General features: G+C 39.0%; 2 protein-coding genes across 4 annotated transcripts; one reads left to right on the top strand and one right to left on the bottom strand.

The window, feature by feature from the left end:
* Window positions 1-590: 590 nt before the first annotated feature.
* Window positions 591-10,240, bottom strand: UTP15 (UTP15 small subunit processome component). Its single transcript, XM_042875506.1, has 12 exons — window positions 9,983-10,240; window positions 9,413-9,505; window positions 9,143-9,327; window positions 7,893-8,071; window positions 7,094-7,219; window positions 6,657-6,792; window positions 5,596-5,680; window positions 2,899-3,048; window positions 2,620-2,721; window positions 2,262-2,395; window positions 1,693-1,751; window positions 591-1,198 (listed from the first exon to the last, which is right to left on the bottom strand). Exons 1-12 carry the CDS (start codon window positions 10,070-10,072, stop codon window positions 975-977), a joined length of 1,563 nt encoding a protein of 520 aa, XP_042731440.1. The 5' UTR covers window positions 10,073-10,240; the 3' UTR covers window positions 591-974.
* A 101-nt stretch (window positions 10,241-10,341) lies between these two features.
* Window positions 10,342-18,630, top strand: ANKRA2 (ankyrin repeat family A member 2). 3 transcript variants are annotated; one of them, XM_042875466.1, is made up of 9 exons: window positions 10,342-10,648; window positions 10,881-11,262; window positions 12,884-13,042; window positions 14,427-14,492; window positions 15,648-15,745; window positions 15,927-16,052; window positions 16,579-16,645; window positions 16,741-16,821; window positions 18,271-18,630. In XM_042875466.1, the coding sequence occupies exons 2-9, from the start codon at window positions 10,974-10,976 to the stop codon at window positions 18,342-18,344; spliced, it is 960 nt and encodes a 319-aa protein (XP_042731400.1). In that variant the 5' UTR covers window positions 10,342-10,648; window positions 10,881-10,973; the 3' UTR covers window positions 18,345-18,630. The 3 variants fall into 3 exon arrangements, with proteins under 3 accessions (XP_042731400.1, XP_042731402.1, XP_042731401.1); XM_042875468.1 differs by having other exon boundaries at window positions 17,838-18,357; XM_042875467.1 differs by having other exon boundaries at window positions 16,741-18,357.
* Window positions 18,631-22,283: the final 3,653 nt, after the last annotated feature.

Raw genomic sequence — 22,283 nt, 5'->3', positions numbered from 1 at the left:
AAAATAATCCATAAGAACTCTGTGTATGTTATCCTCGGCTCATGGAACACCAGGCTGCTAACAGAAATGTCACCTCCAACAACTAATACTGAGCAGCGATGAAATAAGGCGGCTCAAGAAGGAGCTTCCCACTCTAAAACCTTCATTTTCTCTTACATATTAAAAAAAAGTGAAGTAAGCATTGAGAACATGTTTAATGTTTCAACAGACATTCTCTTCACTATTACCTATTATTGTCTTATGTCTTCAAAATACTACTAGCAAATCCCAGTAGCTAGGAATATATACTGGTCAAAGATGAACAACCTTCTACTAAGTTACACCACTAACTACCTTTTGCTGTCAGACATGACATAAACTCCTTTTGAAGGAAATTCATATTGAATAAATTTGTTTTGCACTTTGTGTTCCTTCAGATGCAAGATTTTTCTTCAAATTTAAAATTCAAAACTGTCCATTTCTTCTATTGCACTAAAAAAAAAAAAAAAGACTACATGTACTCTTTTGTTTGCTACTTTGTTTGTTTCGTATGAATTTCTGGAAGTTTGATGTGGAGTCAAAGCAGTAAGAAAAAACACAATACAATCAAGTATTATCAAACACACTCTTGGTTTTTATTCCTTGGTCTTCCAAGTACCTGAGATGTGAGATTAATCTTAAATAAGAATGATTATATGTTCAAATTACACAAATCTGAATTATTTTCTGGTGAATAAAAAGTAAAAATTGTTGACCAGCTCTTTCAATTGAACAATGATTTAGTACTGGATGCACAAAGCATGCTTTAGAAGTTAAACAGCTTTGGAATGAAATTTTAAAATCCTGCTGTTTGAAAAATACTACATGGAAAATCTTGAACAAGTTCTTCTTCCTATCTTAAGTATCTCAGCCTTTCCAAAATTGCACCCAGGAAGCAAGAACTTCAGCAGACAGTCCACATAGTTTTTTTGACTACTTCTTGTGTCAGATGACATTCAGATACTTATGTCCCTGTCCAGAGTCTTTGTAAGGCCATTATTTTCGTTCTCTTCCAGGTAAGTAGCTCTTTTTTCAGTCAAAGTAGCAAATAGTGCATCCATCATTCCTAAAACTTCTAACAGTTCCTCTTGATAGTCAATTTCTCTTCCTATGGCTTCCTGAAGCCTCAAGAACTGTTTATCAACAAGCGCTGACTGTCCAACCACAGGCTGATAGATGTCTGTAAAGAAAAGAGTATTTAGGACCCCTATATCTAGTAAAAACATACAAACTACTGGCTACTTAAACAGACATTTAAGGAATTTGGCACTAGCCCAATACCATGTGCAAATAAGACAACTTTGCTGATGTTGTGAAAACAGCATAAATTATTGATGCACACTCACACAAAGTACAAACTAACAGAAAAAGAAGTTTTTACTATCTCAAATGCTATTTTTATTTCACCTGTAGTCACTTGTACTACGCAAGTGTGGAAACATGAAGAATCAAAAAAATTGGGAGATTATGAGAAGCTTCCTATATAATGCAAATTAGGTACTGATTGTGGTCAAAGTTATCCAGCAAAATTTCTTTTCGGGTCATTTTCTTGCCACTGAGTTTATACTTATACACAAGCTTATAAAAGTTTAGTTTCTTAAAAGCATAACACTTTTCATCTTATATTCAAGCTGGCTGTTGGGCTTTCTTTTTGTGCTGTACTTTTGTACTTACCAGTGATCATCTCCGCAACAGTTATCAGTACTGGAGTAAACCTAGGTTCAATTACGCGCCTGTAAAATTAGAACACATCCATATTTTTGTTTTTGTAAAAAGCAAGTTACAAGCAGTTTTATCATGCTGGCATGCAGACACATTTTTTCCCCTTGATGAGAACTCACAGAGCTGCCCTCAGGGATACGAGTCAAAAGAGTTACATATGGCACATAAGCTTCAATTTTCACAAGGGCACTGCGGCTTCGAGGAATGGCAAAAGCCTCAGGTAGATGAAGACGTGAGTTGCATTGAGGAAACGGAAAATAAAGGACTATGGACAAAATGTCTGCCAAAGGAGCAAGGTAATCTCTCTTTATGGCTCTCATAGCATCAGCAAAATCATTTTATGCTAATACAAACTATTTCAGTGCTGCAGCTGAAACCCCAGACCTTCACTTTAGAAAGCAGAACGTAATTGAGATTGCAAGTAGAGTTCCAATCATGATGTCCCCTATGGCCTCTGTGGCAAAGGCCATTAAGAAATACAAGTCTCAAGATGTCAGAGAGAACTGAAGGCAAAATAGTACCTTGTCACAAAGGTAAGGAGGAGACTAATTTGCTTCTCATCTCGGCCTGCAAGCGCGCTCCTTAATGTTCCTCTGCGATTTAGTTCCTGCATAACTGCAACCGTAACTTCAGGAGTATAAAGCCTAATGTGTGGCTGGACATACATAAGAAGAGTTTAGTACCAAAGCAGCTTCTGTGTACAGTAAACAGGGGTTGGTATCAATTTGCAAAAAAGCAAAATGAAAAAAAACATACAAGGAACCCAGACAGATTTGATTCCATGCTAGTCATACATTGAAGTTAGCTTGAGATACAGAAAAATCTACTTTAGATGACAACATACAGATTTGCTGAGACAAAAAAATTAAAAAGCCTTACTTCCAGTACAGCATCCAGGGCCTTGGATGACTGAAAGCTCTTAAGCAGCTTGTCATATTTTTTCAAAATACATCTTACAGGTTTACTGACGTAGAAATCCTCCTGGAATTGAAAGACAAGTTCTGAATAATACACATGCACCTACACAATTAGATAGCATAACACAAACATATTCCTACAGACAAGCTTCAATGTCTTTGTATCTCCCCGCCCTTCAACTTAACATACGAAACGAGAAATTTTGATTGCTTCAGTAAACATTTGCTCACTACATCCTACCTGTTTTGGCATATAATTTCTTCCTTTCACATAAGTTCTATATGCTGGCTGTCTCTTCTTCTGAGACTTTTCTTTGCTTTCTTCAGGTTTTCTGTGTTTCACATTCAGCACCCCATTGGTCATGCCTACAATTATAGTTTCATCTTCAGGCTAAAATGTAAAAATCACAGAGTTAAGAACCTCATGTTTTATCTGATGATACATGTCTTATTGTTGTGGCAATGAGGTCACGGACTCTGCTGCATTTGCACAGCGAAATCCTTTATTATCTGCATCTATGGACTTTTATACCTGTACTAGCTTGACCTGGTAATTTTCCACTATTCTTTGCACCCCAAAGCTGCATATGCAGAGCAAGCAGTTCACAATCATGTTGGAAATAAACAGTTACAATTCCCTGACAATTATTGCTAAAGTGTAGGTTCTTTCTCCCCTGCATTCTGGACATGTCCTTAGTTCTCAGCCTTGTCTTCTCATGTTGTTTATTTTCCTCAGCAGCCTCTGCCCTGAATAGTCTTGTATTCCCGCATACTATCGTGTAGATTTCTCAGTTTTTATGCTTAACAATAAAGCTCTAGTCACAATATTATAAGATTACCTAGTTGGAAAGTACCTCTATGAGATCCTACAGTCAAACTCTCTATTCGTAACAGGACCTGCCTTAAAGCTATAATCCTAAGCAATATTAGACATTATTAAGCCTCTAATAAACACCTACAGAGATAGCAACTGACTAGTTAAGCAAGGCTCAAATTTGTTCTAATATCCTTCTTACTTAGGCCTCAAGCAATGCATCATTTCTAACAGTTTATCTCAAATGACATGCAGCTGGCCTTGGCTATTACAGACTATACAAACATGTGAACAGTGTGAGAAAGCTCCTGTAAAGCAGCAGAATTCCCAGAAACAAGTGAAAATTGTTCAAAATATCAGTCATTGGTGCATGTTCTACCTACACACCAAAGATTTCATTTATTGATGACAAGGGTTATAACTTTCAATGATGCATTAGAGAAAAACTCTAATTTTACATATAAAAAGGTGGGTTCTGACCTTTTAGTACAAAAACATTAAGCATGTTCAGCTGAATGCTGGACAGCTGTGATAACAAAAAGTAAATAAGAAATTGGGAAGTACTACTAAGAAATAAAAAAATAAGAAGGCTGATATGGCACTAAATAAATTCATGGCATGTCCAAATCTTAAATCCTATGCATATCATATTCTCAGATAGCAGCAGCAGATTTAGAATAGAAGAATCAAAAAACCCTAAGAAAAATAAGAAGTTGGGTCTGACTTAAGGTAGAACTCTACTCCTTAGTAAGGAATTTAGTGAAGGTTAAAACTTTGTACAAGGAGAGGCTGAATAGGCTTATGTAAGAGAAATTATTTGAGTGAGTTACACAGAAACTGCATTCTAACCAGCAAATTTTTCATCTAAAAATGTCCATGGAATTTGGGAGAATATTGGGAGATTTATCATACACAGTTTTCTTGCTTTCAGTTTTACATAAGCATCTGCTAATGGCTATAGCTGAAAGCAGAATCTGGGACAGACCAACTTTTGGTTTGACCTAGCAGAATCAGTTCTATGTTCTCATTCGATCTTGTGATTTCCAGGTGTCAACCAGAAACAAAAAATTATGTCTCAAAATATACATACACAGCCACACAAATGCCAAACCACAAGTACTGCACGTGTTTTGCAGCTGCAGCACCAGTCCAAAGCACACATGCATTTTGGTGTTCTGTGAAACATACACCCCGTGACAGTCTTCATTCAAAACCCAATTAACTCCAGTTCTCTGAGGAAGAACAAGGTGGGAAATACATGAAGGAAGATCTCTTGACCTCCACAGCCTGTTTACCCTCAGTTTCAGAAAAGCAGGACAATAAAGTAGCAAAGACAGTAAACAATCTTCACTGTCTCTTTTACATAGCTTCCAGAGGCTACATCATGATAAGGCTGACCTAGAAAGCGGTGCCCACCTTCACACTTTTTTGGTTATCCATCAACACTCAAATGCTGCAGAGAAATAAATACCTTTGTTTTCCTTTTCCAAAAGGAAAATACATGTGCCTCAGCAAATGCATTTGTTTATGCTCATACCCCAGGCCTTTTCCTTTTCCTCAGGTGAACCAGGGAGGTGGTGGAGTCTCCTTCTCTGGAGATGTTCAAGACCTGCCTGGATGCCTACCTGTGCGACCTGCTGTAGGGAACCTGCTTTGGCAGGGGGGTTGGACTCGATGATCTCTGGAGGTCCCCTCCAACCCCTACAATTCTGTGATTCTGTGAACTTGTATGACAGATTCATCCTATTCTAAATATTTCAAACAACATTTTAACTACTTTTTCAATTTATCATCCCTGTAGAAGAAACACATGGGTCCTGAAAAGCAAACAATGAGTAACACTCTCCTGAAAAATCAGAAGGACTTCCTTACAGACTACCTCTATGCTACATACAGTCCCTGGTAAACACAAAATTTTGTACAGATCTAATCAAGTAACACCTGGGATATTAACCTGTTATATTTAATACCCTTTCATGCAATCTTACTCAGAAGAAATACATTCACTAATCCTAGTTCTCAAGTACAGTGTTATTGTGAAACATCTAAGAGCAATGAAAGCAAAATGAAACCACTTCAGTGATTAGCTGTTATCAATAATTAAACAATTTCTGAAGCACTTACCGACAGTGCAAGACTAAGGATGGATGTTGCATAGTTAAAGCTGTGGACTACTTTGTAGGAAGTTGTACTGTAGATCTTCACATGCCTACATAAAGCAGTGATGATTAAAAAATTTGTTATTAAGGCTTTACTGATGAAAATTCTGTTTTTACATTCTCACCTTTTAGGTAATCATTTCAGAAGACTGAATACATAAACAAAGCTTTTTTCCCATTACCTGGAAGCATCTTAGCTTTTACCTCTTCTGCAATGACAGAAAGTCTCAAAAAAAAAAAAAAAAAAAAAAAGATCCAGAAAAGATCAGAAAGTTTTATCTTTACGCCAAAAGATGAAAACAACACAAGGACAGAAAAACAAACTGAAGGCAGATGTAGCTGCAATCCGACTTCAGTAATGTTTATTACAAAACATTAGGACAGTATTTCCTCCAAACTGTTCTTAAGTTTTAAATGGAGGATTTTTTGGCAATTTCTGGAAGTAAGTTCATGCATATTCTTGCATCCTGCTGCCCTTTAGTGATTTGATTGACGGTGAGAAGAAATTCACAAGTTGGGAAAAGAAAAAACAATGATCCTGAAACAAGTATGAGCTCTGCTGTTAGGAGCACTGTATGACAAATATCTACATGGCTGGTGTGATCCTTCACACCTCATGCTTCACGACTGACGGCTTGAGGAAACCCACTGCACTCCCTGTTGTACTTTCTGGAGAAGCAAGCTAACAGACCGCTGTCATTTCAGACCACTTCATATTTCTGATATGTCAGGGACAACCGGTTGAATATCTGAACTCAGCAATAGAATTTAAAAAACAAAAACAAAAAAACCCAGCCTTACAAAGAAGAACATAATGTACCTCTGCACCACCTTGAGTACACTCCTGTTGACAATCTCATTTCAAGGGAGACACAATATATGTTTTTAAACAAATTACACCCCTAACAGCTAAAAGGGTTCAAGCTTAAACATGTACACAGCTTCAGGCTGATGTAGAATTCTTTCCAAAGGGGAAAAAAAAGTCTAAAAAATTTAAATCACAGAAAAGTCACAAAACATACTAACCTGTCCAGGGATCCTGACAGTAACCTTTGTCCAGAGCTGTTCAGGCACAAGCAAGTTACGGTCTTATGATGATTTTTAAGTGAAACTAGTAATTGTCCACCCTTCAGAACATCCCAGACTTTGACATATCGACCTCCTATGAGAAAGAAGCACACAAAAGAGCTGGGCAGACACACAGAAATTTATGCTTGTCTGAAGTTTTCACACAGTGATACAGTGCCACCTTTGCAGCACAGAGGTTTCTGCACCTACTCACCCTCCCAGTCCGTTCCTGACTACCTTCTGGGACAAGACATGTTACTGTCTGCCTTTTTTTTTTTTTCCAAGGTCATTCTGCAGACACAACTGAATGATTCAACATATTCTCTACAAAAAGGATTTATGTGCCACTGGATCATAAGACCCCTCATGCAACAGCAAGAAGAGAATAAAAGTACCTGCAGACACTAGAAGACCTCCAGAAGGGAAGAGAAGCACACTCTCCACAGGATGGCCATGTTCTATCGTCATGACACTGCTCTTTGTTCGTGCATCAAATACCTTCACAGTGTGATCATAGGAACCTGAAACAACACCATAGCTGGTTTCAGTTACATAATTTCAATTACTTCAGGAACTAAAACAGCCACATGCTACAATTTAAAGGAGTTCCTGCCAAATGGAAGCAGCTTTAAACCATGCATGTAAAAATTCTAGTGGTTACTCAAGTTAATATACCAGAAAAACCTAGCACCTTGTGACCTCTAAAGTCAGAAAAATCTAGACTTTTTCGTACTACTTTAATTTACAGTTTCAGTACAAATTAATAAAAAGTTGCTGGTACGAAAACCAAAAGCATCTGCTTTTAAATACTCCTCATAGGACTTTGTCATTTCTGAGTCTGCAAGTTTTAAGGTGTACAAACCACAGTGTTATTCTGAAACATCACAAAACACCAGATTCAGTGAAAGCACACATTCACAGCTTTTCTTAAACTTTCAAAAGCAAGTCAGAACAGTCCCATTAACCTTAGCAGGGTATAGCAAGATGTTTAACAGTTACAGTTCCCCTACAAACATCAATATTTGGCTTGAAAAGCAAGCAAAAGAAAAATAACACATTAGGCCCCGAGCTGGAAAACACATTCTTCATTTTTAAAATAAAATAAACATGATGCTACTGTTATGTATTAAAAGCTTCCTGCGTTTAAATTCTGTTCTAGCCAGAAGAAACATATATGAAAAAAGAAAACCAAACCTGTTATAAAGACATCTCCATTCAGTTTACTTGCACAGCCACATCTCACATAGTCACTATGCTCACTGTAGGACACTATTTCTGCAGCACTCGGAATATCCCACAGCCTCGAGGAATAATCATCGCCACCAGAAAATATTCGGTACTTATCAGACAGGAAGCCCACCACGTGAACAGCTCTAGAAACCAAAGTCCAGAACATCCAAAGTTAAAATATTCTGTCATTTCCATAACTCTGCATCAAAAGCTTGTTAAAGGAAGGCATTCTCTCTAGCCTGAAAGCACAAAACATTTGCTACTGGAAGCTGCAGACCCTCACTTCAGCAGTTAAGAACTGTTTAGGTTTTATAGTTTCAGCCAGGAAAGGATCTTTCATCTTGGATCACACCAGATGCACATGAAAAGTTTTAGAGGACTACCGTCTGCTTGCTCAAGAGATGTAAATCCTATATTTGTTACTTAGAGGTCTGTGAGCTAGCTTAATCCTTTAGACCACATTTACAATATTGAGCTTTAAGTAAGACAAGGTTGGACACTTCGTGGCCCTTAAAATCACTACTGGAATTACTAATATAACAACAGAGAATGATTTCAACAAATAAAACAGGTTAACCTAACTATAATAAAATCTGTGATACCTAAGAGTCACAACATAAAGCAATATCTTATCTAAAAGCAGAGAGCTCAAATGGAAATACAGTCTCAAGTTCTCTGTGGGTACTCTCCTGAGGGAGTTTGATTGTTACTTTCCATAAACACAAGTCACTCACAGGTCTTGAAAAGGCAGCAATTTGTCAAATCAAAGTATTACCACTCTTTTCTATCTGGAACATTGGAACTCCTCTTCCAAATTTTTCCCCACCCAGATGTGTTGGTTTTTGGTTTTTTTTTTTTTTTTTGCTGCTTTGATTTTAAGTGAAAAAAGTGCACTTTTTATAACTGTTCCTCCTAGCAACAAATAAAATTTGTCTGTCAGCACATGCAGGCATGAGACTACATCTATGCAACACACTAACAGACATCTCCCTGAATTAGAGTACATACTTATTCTTCCATGTACTCAAGTCATACTAAGAATGAAAAACAACGCTGTCACTGCAATTCATAACTCGATTTTAAAATCTATTTTTCAGTAATACGTGCAACAGTTGCAAGCATCTGATTAATAGTGCTCAGATTTTTAGCAACGTGCAAAGCAGACGTATGTAAACACACAAAATAAATTTATACATGCAAAGAGCAAGACTTACTTTGTATGACCATCAAATTGCCTCAGGGGTGCCCTTCCACTAATATCAAAGAGGCGAATGCTGCCTTCCTCGCTGCCAGCAACAAGCAATTTTCCATCATCCCTGTACGTGGCACAATAGGCGGCATCTTTGAAGCGAGAAAATGTCTTAATTGGTTCCTGAGAATAGCGTCCATAAATGTGGACCTAGCAAAACAAGAAGACATTCTCTTCACACAAGGGGCATCAGTTGAAAAGAAGCAACATAGCAACCTTACAGACAGCCACTCACCCTCGAGGACGCTGTGACAGCGTAGTTATACGGAGGAACTGGAGAGAAGTCTATTTTATTTATTGCACCAAACTCCTTAATCTGAACAGGTGTCTAAAAGAATCAAAATAAAGACAATTAAATACACATCGGCACACCATCAAAAATGACAACAGTGTAAAGAAATCTCTTCTTGCCGCTGAGCTTAAAATGCAATTGGGAACAAAATTATCTATGAAGCACCATCCTGTTTTTCCCTAGGCTGTTTCTGCTTTCGTGCTCTTCACACATTATAACCGACCCATTAATTACATACTTTGTCTGAAAGGGAAAAAAAAAAGAAAAAAAAAAAAAGTTCTATTCACTCCCAGTACTCCGCTTACTCCAACAGAAGCAGTAAGAAATACTTTAGGACAGCCAGGACTCCCGCAGCCCAGCCCGTGATACAGACTGCCCCAGCCGCGCACGGAGGCGCCCAGCTTCCCTACGCCACGAGCGCGGCCTGGCCAGCACGCGGGGCAGGCGGAGCCAGCTGCAGCCCCGCGCTGACGGAACGCGACCGGCGCTGCCCCGGCTCCGGGGCCTTCCCACCTTGTACCCCCTCCAGTACAGCGTGTCTTGCGTGATCTTCTCCCCGAGCTTTGGCACCGCTGGGATCGCGACGGGTTTGTAGGATGCCATGACTGAGCCGGAGAAGGAGCCGGGAGGAGAAGGGAGGTCTCCGAGCGTAACGCCGAGGTGCTGCGGAGGAGCGATGTGCGCCGGGAGATGTGGGACGCGCCGCCTCAGAGCGCAAGGAGCAGGCCGCGCCGCGCCGCCATGCCTACCCTCGCAACGCCTCGCGGACAGGCAGCACTTCGGCGGGAGACTGCGTCATCGGCGGGCGCCGCCACCTGGCCAATCGCAACGCTGTGAGGCGGAAGTGGCGTATTACCCCACCCAATGAGGCGGAAGTGATGCCTCACCGTCCTGAGGGTGGTAAGACGCCGCTTTCTCCTCGTCGCGGGAGGCTGCGCGGGGAGCACGGCCTCGGCCTCGCTGGGGTCCTGTCGCAGCTTTCCTCGAGGCCTTCCTCCGGCTGCTTCCCTGCCGAAAAGGGCCCGTCGTCTGCTGGGGCGTGCGCTGGGGCACCCTTGTTTCTGTACGGTTAGCTTCGGTGGTGTATCGTGAAGGAGTAGAGTCGTTTGTGTTCTCCTTCAGGTCTAACGCTGAGAAGACAAAACCTGGTTCACCGCTCGACGCCTGTCTTTGCTTAGGGTGAGTAAGGGTGGATGCTGTTGTTCTTCGCCGTTTTTGTCTTGTTTTTGTTATAGACAGACTGACATCTAAATTCAGCTGGAACATCCACTTGGTCAAAAGCTTTTGGGTGTAGTAGCGTTGGGATTTCTAAAGGGTTTAACTACCTAAAGCAAAAATAAACCTAAGCGATGCGTGCACAATGTATTTTTGTGTGTCACTTCACCAGTATCTTATCTGTGTTTGATTGCAGGTAGGATCTCCTTGGAGCTTGGCTGACCAGGGCTGCTCTTGGCTGGAAACCATGAGGAAATACTTTCCATAAAAGTGTCACGCAACTGAAGCCATGGCATCTTCAGCTAACTTAGACACCGGGGCCCAGCTAATTGTGGAAGAGTGTACCACTAGTTACAGCCTTCCACCCATGCCAGACATCAAGGTGGAGCACCAGCTTGACTCCAGCACAGAGGAGGGCCCATCCCAGAGTGTGGCCATGGGCATGAAGTTCATTTTACCCAATAGATTTGATATGAACGTCTGCTCGCGATTTGTGAAGTCTCTGAATGAGGAGGACAGTAAAAATATTCAAGACCAAGTTAACTCTGACCTGGAAGTGGCATCTGTCCTGTTTAAAGGTTGAACTTTTATGGTACAAGTTGTTATGTCCAGACTGTCTCATCATGCTCTGTTTTTTAAAAAGCCTGTGCCATGTATGTGTGTTAATCAGTAATAGTTTCTAAGATATTTTCTGCTAGCTTTTTTTTAATAAGCTTGATGGTTTATTACTGTATAATTCATTTCCCTCAGGATTTTTTGTGTCGCAGTTTTAGGTTTGTTGGTTTGGTTTTTTAATCAAGAAAGTTGAAGAAGTAACAGCACAAAAAGCTTTTAATTCATAAAGAGCTGATGCGGATTTTAAAAACAAGGTTATTTCTGGTAGCAAGAGGAAAGTCTAAGATGAGCTATACCATGTTGAATGTATATGTCTTTATAAAACCTTACTTTTCTTTCCACTACTACAATGACAGAGTAATGTCAGTGATGCAGTTGACTTTGTCATACCCATACAGCTTGTAGTCACTGCAGTGATCATCTTGTTGATTCAGTTTGAAAGTGAATGCTGCTACTGTTCTGCAAATTGTTCCCTGCAGCTGTTCTCTAACCACTTCTGTCCAGTTTCATAAGAATTGATCTGTGCTCTTTAACGACAGAGCGTATTGATGGGAAAAATAATTTTTAAGAATTCTGTTTACCCTTAAAAAGTGTGCTTTTTTTCAGTGTTTGATTCAGTATTCTGGACTCCGAGTAGTTTGTCATGTCATTATGTTTAATTTTACACTTTTTCTGTAACGAATACACAGACCTACTATGGGTTTCCATGATTTCTCTGTGTTTAAAGGCCCTGAATGCTTTCTAGCGGAGCTGCAGACTTGTACGAGAAATTTAGACCCATCAGAAGTAGGGTTGTTTTTCTTAGATAACAACTGTGAACCTTTTAGAAATAGTCCTGCAGATCCAGGGTCAAAAATCACTTAATTTGATAACTTCTGCTGTAGCTGCTTGGCAAACAAAGTGGAATTTTGAATGTATCCTGTTACCCTATTCTTACTGGCTCTCTTATGAAATTTGTACTTGGATTTATGACCACAAGGTTCTCCATACAATGAATTCTGTGTGCATGTCGATTAGTTTCCTGTCACTAATTACTAATTATAAAGAGTTTAACCCTTTAATAATTGGCTTCACAGCCACTTCTGTTGCATTTTCTCTAAGCTAGTTTGGAATATATCTATTCCTGATGGATAAACACTTATAAGACATCAACAATGCAGTTATTTTATCTGACAGGAGTGGAAGAAGTCTTGGTGAAGACTCTTAGTTGCTACAATATTCGCACTGTATTCTTTGCACTGGAGAGTGCTAGTGAGTGTACTGAATGCCAAGGAGTACCTGATAAATCCATGCCAGATATGTTGGAGATCTAGGCAGAGAGTTTCCTCACTTAGACAGCAAATTGTCTCTGGTGACATGCCATACTTAAATGTGGGATACTAGCACTGTTTTATGTTTTATATTGAAAACAGCTCTTTGTTCAACTCACATAGTACACAGTAGAAAAAGCACATGCTACATAGATCATGTAGTGTGTGTTTGAAAGATCTTACTGTGTTGGTGCTTTCTGACTTGATCAGAATCTGTGGCTTTGATTTAATTCTCTTCCTGGTACTAAAATTATGTCTGTTTTCTCTAATGTAGCTGAATGCAACATCCGTACTTCTCCTTCACCTGGTATCCAAGTAAGACATGTTTATACTCCATCAACTACTAAGCATTTCTCACCAATAAAACAGTCAACTACCCTAACTAACAAACACAGGGGAAATGAAGTCTCTACAACACCTCTGCTTGTAAACTGTAAGTATCCTTCTGCCCTTCAGCTAATAATTCTGTTGTGAACTGCAAGTTCACTCAGCTTGCCGAGTTTTTTCCTTTTTTGTTTTTTCCCACTTGAATAGACTTTAGTGTAGGAAGAAAACATTGTTTGATGTCACAGTGTTCCAGCCTGTTTTGAGTGCATAACTGAAGTGTATTTTCCAGAAAACGGTCCAGTTCTTGATTTGAAAAGCAGAAACAGTGATTTTTCCGATCCTCTTGGAGCTTTAAGCTTTTGTGCCTGATTTTCAGATTATTTTCAGATTATTTTATTTAATTATTTTCAGAACTTATGAAGCTTAATTGCTCCAGACTGCTGCAAACATCATAGTTATCATGCATCTTGAAAATCAAGAAGACACTATTATTCAAGGGTTTTTTAATGCTTAGTTTCAGGCTTTTTCTCTATAGCCAACTTCTTTAAGATTTACTTTACCTCTTATGAACTACTGTCTTTTTAAATTACTTTTAAATCTTCAGTGTGCATCCTTAAACTGAGTAAGGCCAATTTAAATAAATTGGGAAAAGTAGATCTTGACATAGACCTCAGCCTGGCTAAAACAGGTAGTCTGTCAGAAAAAGAAATCAAGCTTTCATGCACTGATCAGAGAGAAAAAAAAAAAAAAAAAAAAAGATGGTATATTTACATATTATGTAATCATTAGCTGATTTTCTTATTGTGTAGACCTGAGATCATTTATTGTGTATATTTCTTCCTGAGCATCTTTCAGATTTGCCCCAGGTTGTGATTGTCAGAACCATGCCCTTGTGCAGTATTTACTATGGGATCAAAGAGTTCTCTTTCATAACTCCTTAAAGAGTTCTGCTGTCTTTATGGCTTGGCACTTTTGATTAAAAACAAAAAAACTCACTACTTTATTCTTCCTTGGTAGGTGTCGTGTTGTACAGAGTTCTGTAATGTCTGCTCTGTCCCACCTTGTAGCGAATAAGAGTCATGTTTGGGTTTTCCAGATATTTTGTGGTTTCTTCACACAATAAATGTCATTTGTAAATTACACAATCATAAAATATCAGAATAAGTTTGTTTCAATTTGATAAATGTTCTTAATATGCTCTGGGTTGCTGACCAAAAATGGGAAAGGGTAGCACATTGCCTTCTGAGAAGCCAATGTAAAGAACCTTTTACCATAATTTCTACATTAATTAAAAAACTATGGAAACTTATGAAATTATTTGGAAAGGTCTCACATTTTATGATAATGATTCAGAGTAAAAGGTGATATATATCTACGCTGTCATGACTGGACTCTGTATAGTTCAAGCCAATGGATGTTCTATGCCCACCTCCAAACATCAGAATGAAAACTGATGTCTGTATCACCTCTTCTTGCTTTCTTTTCTGCAGCTTTATCAGTTCACCAGCTGGCTGCTCAGGGAGAAATGTTGTATCTGGCCACACGTATTGAACAGGGTGAGTCTGAGGAAAGGTTAAATACCTCCCTCTTTATCTCGTGCACTTATATCCTGCTACACTCAGCTTTTTCTCAGAAGATGCATTAAAGAGATCTCCAAATCTGATACGATTGAGAGTCCCTTCCAACTTTTGACTTTTGAGATACCTGTTCTTTGCAGGTGAACTGTTGTTTTCTATGACTCTCGTTTCACTCAGTGCTTTGATTTGCATTTAAAATGAAACATTAACATTGATGGAAGTTGAGAAATCTGTTATTTTCCTTGCTTCCGGTACTGTGGGTGATCTGTAAACTTTTAAGAGAATGTTAGTTCTATCAAAAGAGGTGAAGTTGGCTTGGTTTTCTTGATTTTTGTTGTTGTTATTTATCATTTAAATGCATACTGTTAATTGAAGCTTTCTGATTCTATTTAATTGATCAACAATAGGGAACTGTATGTTGGGAATTTAAGCTATGGATCAAGCTTGCTATATAAGAGCACTCATTCCAAGTTGTACTGTATTCTTCAGCATGATAGTTGTGTCTATAGTACATACAGAAAATTTCAACCTTTATATCTGTATTACATTGAATTGAGTACTGTTCACAACGTATGCTTACTCTGTTATTCATAACCAGGCTTGTTTTCAGTCCTTCTGTTAAAACTTTCACAGAAAGCAAGAAGTGAATATCTGAGTGTGTATACCTTCTCAGTGAGTTGTCTATCTGGAGGTCAAATTGTTTTTTGAATTGTTAGTAATCGATAAAAATGCTTATTGTGGTGCTACAGTAAGAATGAAAATTTAAAGGATTTAAATCCAACTAATTCAATTGGCTGCTTAAGAAGCTTCTTTACTTTTCGAACAGGACTTATCTCCAAATATGGAACCCATATTAGAGGCAACTTAAAACTTTTTCTGAGTAAAAACAGAGCTGGGTTTATAGAACCTAAAAACAAAAACTCAGCTACTAAATTTTACTTTAGTCTTTTTTTTTTCCCCTTGGACAAGGATATTTTCATCACCACTGTTATAGAAATTTATTTTTAAAGTTAAAATTTGAGTGACTTTAGAACATGCTCCTACCTCAGTTCATTCACAATGGATATGACTAAGCATTCATTCTACCATATATTATGAAAGGGATTAATAAGTGGTATATTTTGCTTTGAACAGAAAATGTAATCAATCATAAGGATGAAGAAGGATTTACCCCTCTGATGTGGGCTGCAGCTCATGGGCAGATAGCAGTGGTGGAATTTCTCCTCCAGAATGTAAGGAAAAAGAGCACACTTCATTTTAAATTTCTTGATTTACTTGGTAGTTTATTTTCCCAAAGTTTTGTCAGTTCCACTATATGTTTAAAACTTGTAAAGTTCTCTGTAAAATCTCACTTCAAAACAAATTGGTTAGCTTTCTTTTTTTTTTCCTTTTTTTTTTTCCCCATTACTTCAGGGTGCGGATCCTCAGATTCTGGGGAAAGGGCGAGAAAGTGCCCTCTCACTGGCTTGCAGCAAAGGGTACACAGATATTGTGAAAATGCTGCTTGACTGTGGAGTTGATGTCAATGAGTATGACTGGGTAAGTCTCTAGCTTGAATTTACATCAGCGTATGCCTGGTCAGAACTTTGAAGCAGAGCATTGGCTTGGATTTTAAAACTGTTCTCCCAAACTTACATAGGATGTTCTTTGATAACATAAAAGTTGGTGCTGCTAATTCTGACTTATTGGTAAAAAAGAAAATGAAACTAATGCTGAGTCTGATTAGAGGCATGAGAGTATAATGTCACTGTTAGCTGAAAAAAGATGGAAGTTTTAGAGAACTAAAACTGATAACCTGATTTTTGTGTAAAACTCATGAAGTCTTGTTCTGATATCATAGAATGGCCTGGGTTGAAAAGGACTCAAAGATCATCTAGTTTCAACCTCCCTGCTGTGGGTGGGGTTGCCAGCCACTAGACCAGACTGCCCAGAGCCACATCCAGCCTGGCCCTAAATGCATCCAGGGATGAATGTGTGATATATGCAACTATACTGGTATGCTAAGGACTTAAAATTCCAGGCCACTCAATTGCTAAGTGTCTAAGGCTCTTTACTGCTTTTGCAGAATGGAGGTACGCCTCTACTGTATGCAGTGCATGGGAACCATGTGAAATGTGTAAAAATTCTTCTTGGTAAGCAGCCTATCCAAAATGAATTACTGAATGGATGTGTTACCAGTTCTTACTGTCAAAAATCTGACTTGGTTTTCTTTTCGTGTTTTGCATAGAAAGTGGTGCTGATCCAACTATCGAAACAGATGCTGGCTATAATTCCATGGATTTGGCTGTAGCCTTGGGCTATCGGAGTGGTAGGTATTGCAAATGTACATTCTTTAATTTTTGGTTTTGCTGCTCCTTCCTCATGCAGCTGTGGTAGTGGCCTAATAGAGTTTTATTAGTTACAAAGCTGAAAGAAAATCCCTATTCTCAGAGCCTTAACACACCTAAATATATCAGCATAAAATTAGTACTTTTCCTTATTGGTTCAGAAAGCCAAGTCCCTGATGAGAGAAAATGGCACTAGTGTGAATCTACATCTGTGGGCATGTATAAGGGAGCGTGTAGGTCTGTTGCAGTCATAATCCAGTCAGGGAGAGATGAGCTGCTCCCCAGCCCTGTGCAAGGACTGTGAGTTGTACTGGACAATAATAACAGTGCATCCAGCCCTTCCAAACCACTCAACCCAGTGCACTGTTTCATTGGTGTGAGATGCAGTTGGCAAAACTTCTTGCTTGTACTAGCTCTGGTTTGCCTTGAAGGCAGACATAAAGAATGAAGACATTAATGAAGTAGGCTACCCTATTTGGCTCTGGAAGATAAAGAGGCAAAGATTGGATTCTTCACAGATTTATTTTTTTTTCCCCTCGTGATGCCTTCAGTTTGAAAGCTGTGAAGTATCTGTTGTTACACAATCTGGAACTGAATCTAAAATAAGCCAGAACTGCACATGTTGCTCTTCCAAACAGAGTCCTAATACACATGTGGGGGAGCCAGTAACTTCAGAGGTATTTAGATGTAGGGCTCCTTCAAGAGTTCAATCTCAAAATGCTTAAGAGATGTAGTTTCCAATAAGCCATTTATACATTTTGAGATTTGCTTGGCATATGCCTATTCAACCAGAGAACAGATCATCATCCCCATCTGCCTTCAAACTATTTACATTGTTTTTTATTATATGAGGTGCTTCTTTTCTGAAGGAATGTAAACTGCCTTCTCAGAGTGAATTAATTCCTGTCTGTCAGTATCTGCCAGAAAAGCAGTACAGACCTTAAAGACTTGAAAAAACATTGAACCCTGATTAACCCAAATCATTTCTTGGCTTTAGTTCAACAGGTTATTGAGTCTCATTTATTAAAGCTACTTCAAAGTATCAAGGAATAACAGCTGGTTCTTTCATGGCTGTCAGTTGTCGTCTTCGAGGTTTTGACTCCATTTTAGCCCCGTAATCACTGAAAAGAGGTGTTTGTTTTGTAAGTTTACCTCAGTTCAGCTATTTGCTGGTTTTACTTAAGCCAGGCATGTCCAACCTGTGGCCTGCCCCCTGCCCCAGACCATCATGTCAGTGGCTCTGTCAAACAGTATTACCGTGCTCTATGTATTGGTTGTAGTCTCCCAGAAAATAAATAGGATACATTACTTTTGAAACAGACTACGTATTTGCATCCCAAAATAATTCTTATTCACCCAGTTTGACCCAGACAAACCAACAGGTTGGACACCCATGACTTAAGCTTTTAAATATGCTTTCTCTTTCATAGAAAAATGTGACGTCATCCTTTTCTTAAATGTATTTTATATAACCTTGAAAGAAAAGGTCTGTTCTCAAGCATGAAAAACTGAATGAAACCTGTTTTCACCCTGTAAGTGTTCACGTTGTGCACTGGACAGCACAGTGCCAAGAGTTCTCCTTGTTCCTGTCATTGATCCATATTCACAGGAAGATGATTGTTTAGATACTGAGGTATGTCACCATAGAAAAAAGACTTTTTTACTTTGAGTAGTATCCAAATGTGTGCCATGTGTGATTGTTCTCAAGATCTTCAGCTAATATTATTGTGTCAACTATTGTCTTTGTATGATTTTTTAAGAAGTTAATAAATTTAATGACCTTGGTGGTAGTTTTGATTCCTGGTGGATTTATTTTCATATCCTGCCTTCTTCTTGTATTCATGGAACAGCTGGACCGAAGTGTTCTTCATATTAACTTCCCTGGTATAAGAAAGTCCAAGTGCAGAATATTTAGCTCCTAAATATCCTCCCTGCACTGGCTGAGCAGAAGATATCAACAGTGTGGGTAAAGAAGCCAGAACCTACTGCAGTCCAGCTGCCTTCAGCTGGTGTGGCACTTTCCTTATCCTGATGTAGCTGCTTGAGCTAGAACAGCACTATGGATTTGAACAGTTGAAAAAGTAGGTAATGTTAAATGATTTCCTGAGACCCCACACTTAGAACTACACTAGAGTGATGAACGCCTTCTAATTTTACACATATAATGAAAAAAACTTTTTAAATAGACTTCAGAAGTTTGTTTTCCAAGCACTTAGTAATTGTGTCCACTAGAGGTCTGTCACCTGTACGCACAAATGCACCTCTGAGCCCCTCCTTTCTTTCTCAGTCAATTGGTAATAAACCAAATTTAAAATTTGCCTTCCAGAAGCAGCTCAAAAAAACATCAGTGGATCCAGGTAATTTACTAACTGTATTTCTGGCATTGTTTAATTCTTCTATTTGAAACTCATTCCATACACAAATGGAAACCATACTATTTACAGCACTGTGATCCCAAGCAAAGTACTGGAAGGCAGAGGATTGTCCAGCTAGGTTCTTTGGGACTAAACTCCCCCCAAAAAATATTCCAAATGCTGGCTTTGTTATTTCAACACATTCCCTAGGGGCCAGTATTGGAGCAAATCCTGATCAGTATCTTGACAATTTGGATGAGGGAATGGAGTGCACCCTCACTATGTCACTTCCACTAAGCTGAGTGGAAGCGTCAATCTACCTGAGAGTAGGAAGGCCCTACAAAGGGATCTGCAATGATGGGCGGAGGCCAACAGGATGAAGTTAAACAAGACCAAGTGTTGCACAAACTCTTCCCGTGGAAGATTTTTTTTTGGGGGGGGGGGAGGAGGGGGAACACACAAGACCACAAGTCTTACAGGGAGTGGCTGAGGAAACAGACTGTTTAGCCCAGAGAGGAGAAGATTCAGAGGAGACATTACTGCTCTCTACAGTGACCCGGTTGTGGTTGTGGCGAGGTGGAGGTTGGTCTCTTCTCCCAGGTTACATTGGTGGAACAGTGACAGACATAACGGCCTTAAATTGCATCTGTGGAGATTCGGGTTGGACATTAGGGAAAATTCTCAGAAGGAGAAGCAAGGTACTGGAACAGGCTGCCCAGAGAGGTGGTGGAGTCAGCATCCATGGAGGTGTTTAAGGAAAGGGTAGATATTGTACTCAGGGACATGGCTTGACATCTGTGGCAGGTGGATGGTTGGACTGGAAGGTCTTAGAGGCCTTTTCCAACCTTGATGATTTTATGATGACTGAATATACAGTAGGAGAAAACGTAGGGAAAACAATGTGGATTAATTCGTGGCCTAGTTTCTCTTTGTAGTGAGACTTGTATGATGTACACAAGATGCATATGAGTTCAGAATTAACCTCTGAATTGTGTTTTTTTTTTGGGAGAGCCAATCATGAGGTCCATTTATTTCCTAAAGCTGAAATCTAAAATGTAAAGAAACATTTAAAGAAAATTTTGAAGGAAGAAAATACAACTGATCGTGGAAGTGTTGGTGAAACCTCTGCTACACGTGTACTCTTCCCTTTTTTATGTAGGATTATTAGCAGTTCTATCGTATTATGCTCCAAAGTATGATTTAACCAAATTAAATACTGTTAATCTGATGTGGTTTGAAAGCAAAGAGAAAGATTGTTTCGTAATTGAAATCTAGAAGGAAAAAAAAAATTAATAGGTTGCTCTGAAAGCAACATGTCCACAGAACTACAAAGAGAACAGTAACACTATCACGCAGTAAATTCTCAGCTATAAAACACTACTTTTTTAACTAGTCACCACCATGAGCTATGCATTTTCATCAGTGACAAACAAAAGGCTCCATACTGTGCTCACAAAAATGTGCACCAGTGGAGGCGACCACTGTCACTGTCATCACTGCTGAAACACACCACCCACATCTCACTGTGCTCCCATCCACTGTTTGATCTCCAGAAACATTCACTAAGTGTCAATGAATGTCAGTGGGTGCCACTTTTTCTGCATGGGAGAATTCAATTCTGCACCTTTGCTTCGGACACCAACATAATAAAATAGGAGGCATTACTTTTGGAGCAGAGCAGTTACTGCAAAGTTGCATATTGGAAACACTGAGATTTAATGGTCTGTGTAAAAATAAACTTTGAACTTCTGTATTTGTTGAAACGATAAAATGCAAACTATTTCTTACAGTATCATAACTCAGCCTATTTCTAAGACATCCTCTGTAAAATCATGGTATTTAGTACTTAAGTGTCTGTAAGGAATAAAACTTCCTTCTTCATCATTTGTGTTAAGGGAAAGTAGTTGTTCTAGATGATGAACATTTAGTACCTGCTTTGTATTTTGTCTTAACCTTCAGTCCACATTGAGTTTATATGAAATAGATTGACTAATAGTTATCTATTACTTGAAAATGTATCCTAGAAATTTTTTTTTTCACATAAGATGGAAAAATAGAGGAATGTGGATTAAGATAGTAAAATATAAATTTTTCTTGCCTACTCTTTTTTTTTTTCCTGTAGAATTTCAAGCATTGATATCAGACAATCTCTAAGCATCTCACAGAAAATGGTTGCAAGGGTGAAAGTGGTTGTCCCTTCAAAAGATCTTTTCCTGCATTAAGAGCCCTTTCCATAGCATAACATTGTTCTGCTAAAGCAGTGAACATCAAAGTGAACTTTCCTGTGGCCTTTGTGAGGATCTTATGGGGAACGACTGACTATTTCATAACCAGATTTTGAAGTATCAGCCTGCTGGTTCTCAGTGAGCAGTTGCCACAGCTGCTGGTACAGAGAGAGGATATCAGGAGTTACCTTGGAACCACCGGAAGCCTTGGGTCTGGGTGCTGCACAGCATTTCCTCACTGCAGCATGCCACAATACCTGAGGAACTAGAAACTTCTGAGATCAAAATTTGTTTCTCTGCAAGCCTCTTGCTCAAACTCATTCCCCGAGGTAAATTCTTATGGGAGTATTAAAATATTTACATTTGAAGGTGAATGATAGCGAGCTGCATTTCAAATTACTGACAAACAAGTTGTCTTTTCTGATTAAGGAAATTATTTTTTGCAACATTCAGCGTGCAGTATGTGACCACTGAGCTAAAGAACTGTGCCTCCCAAAGCAGATTCCCTAACACAGTTTGATGTAGTAATAATAGCCAAATACTTCAGAGCTGCGTAAAGTCCTTGTCTCATTCACTCACATGATGTTGCAGGTTACTGTGGTCTGTTTCACAGAGAGCGTACGCAACAGATGAACTTCAGCCTGCAATGCAGTGGGCAGGATGCTTATCACAATCAACATTCAGTTACAGCTGCTTCTGTCTGAAGTAGATTGGAAACCATACAGTGAAGGCAGACCACCTTTATCTGTCTGGCAGAGAAGTAAGTGAGAGCCAAAGAAGAAAGCATTTCAGTTAGAGGTACAAATGGGAATTTCTCCTGCCAAGGAGAAAACAGAACTTTACACATTAGAGCTCAGGGAAACT

The sequence above is a fragment of the Lagopus leucura genome, unplaced genomic scaffold (assembly GCF_019238085.1).
Source record: "Lagopus leucura isolate 7727_CA_CO unplaced genomic scaffold, USGS_WTPT01 Super-Scaffold_100014, whole genome shotgun sequence".
Taxonomy (NCBI): domain Eukaryota; kingdom Metazoa; phylum Chordata; class Aves; order Galliformes; family Phasianidae; genus Lagopus; species Lagopus leucura.
The sequence above is the reverse complement of the archived record's forward strand: the minus strand, read 5'-3'. Positions and strand labels throughout refer to the sequence as shown.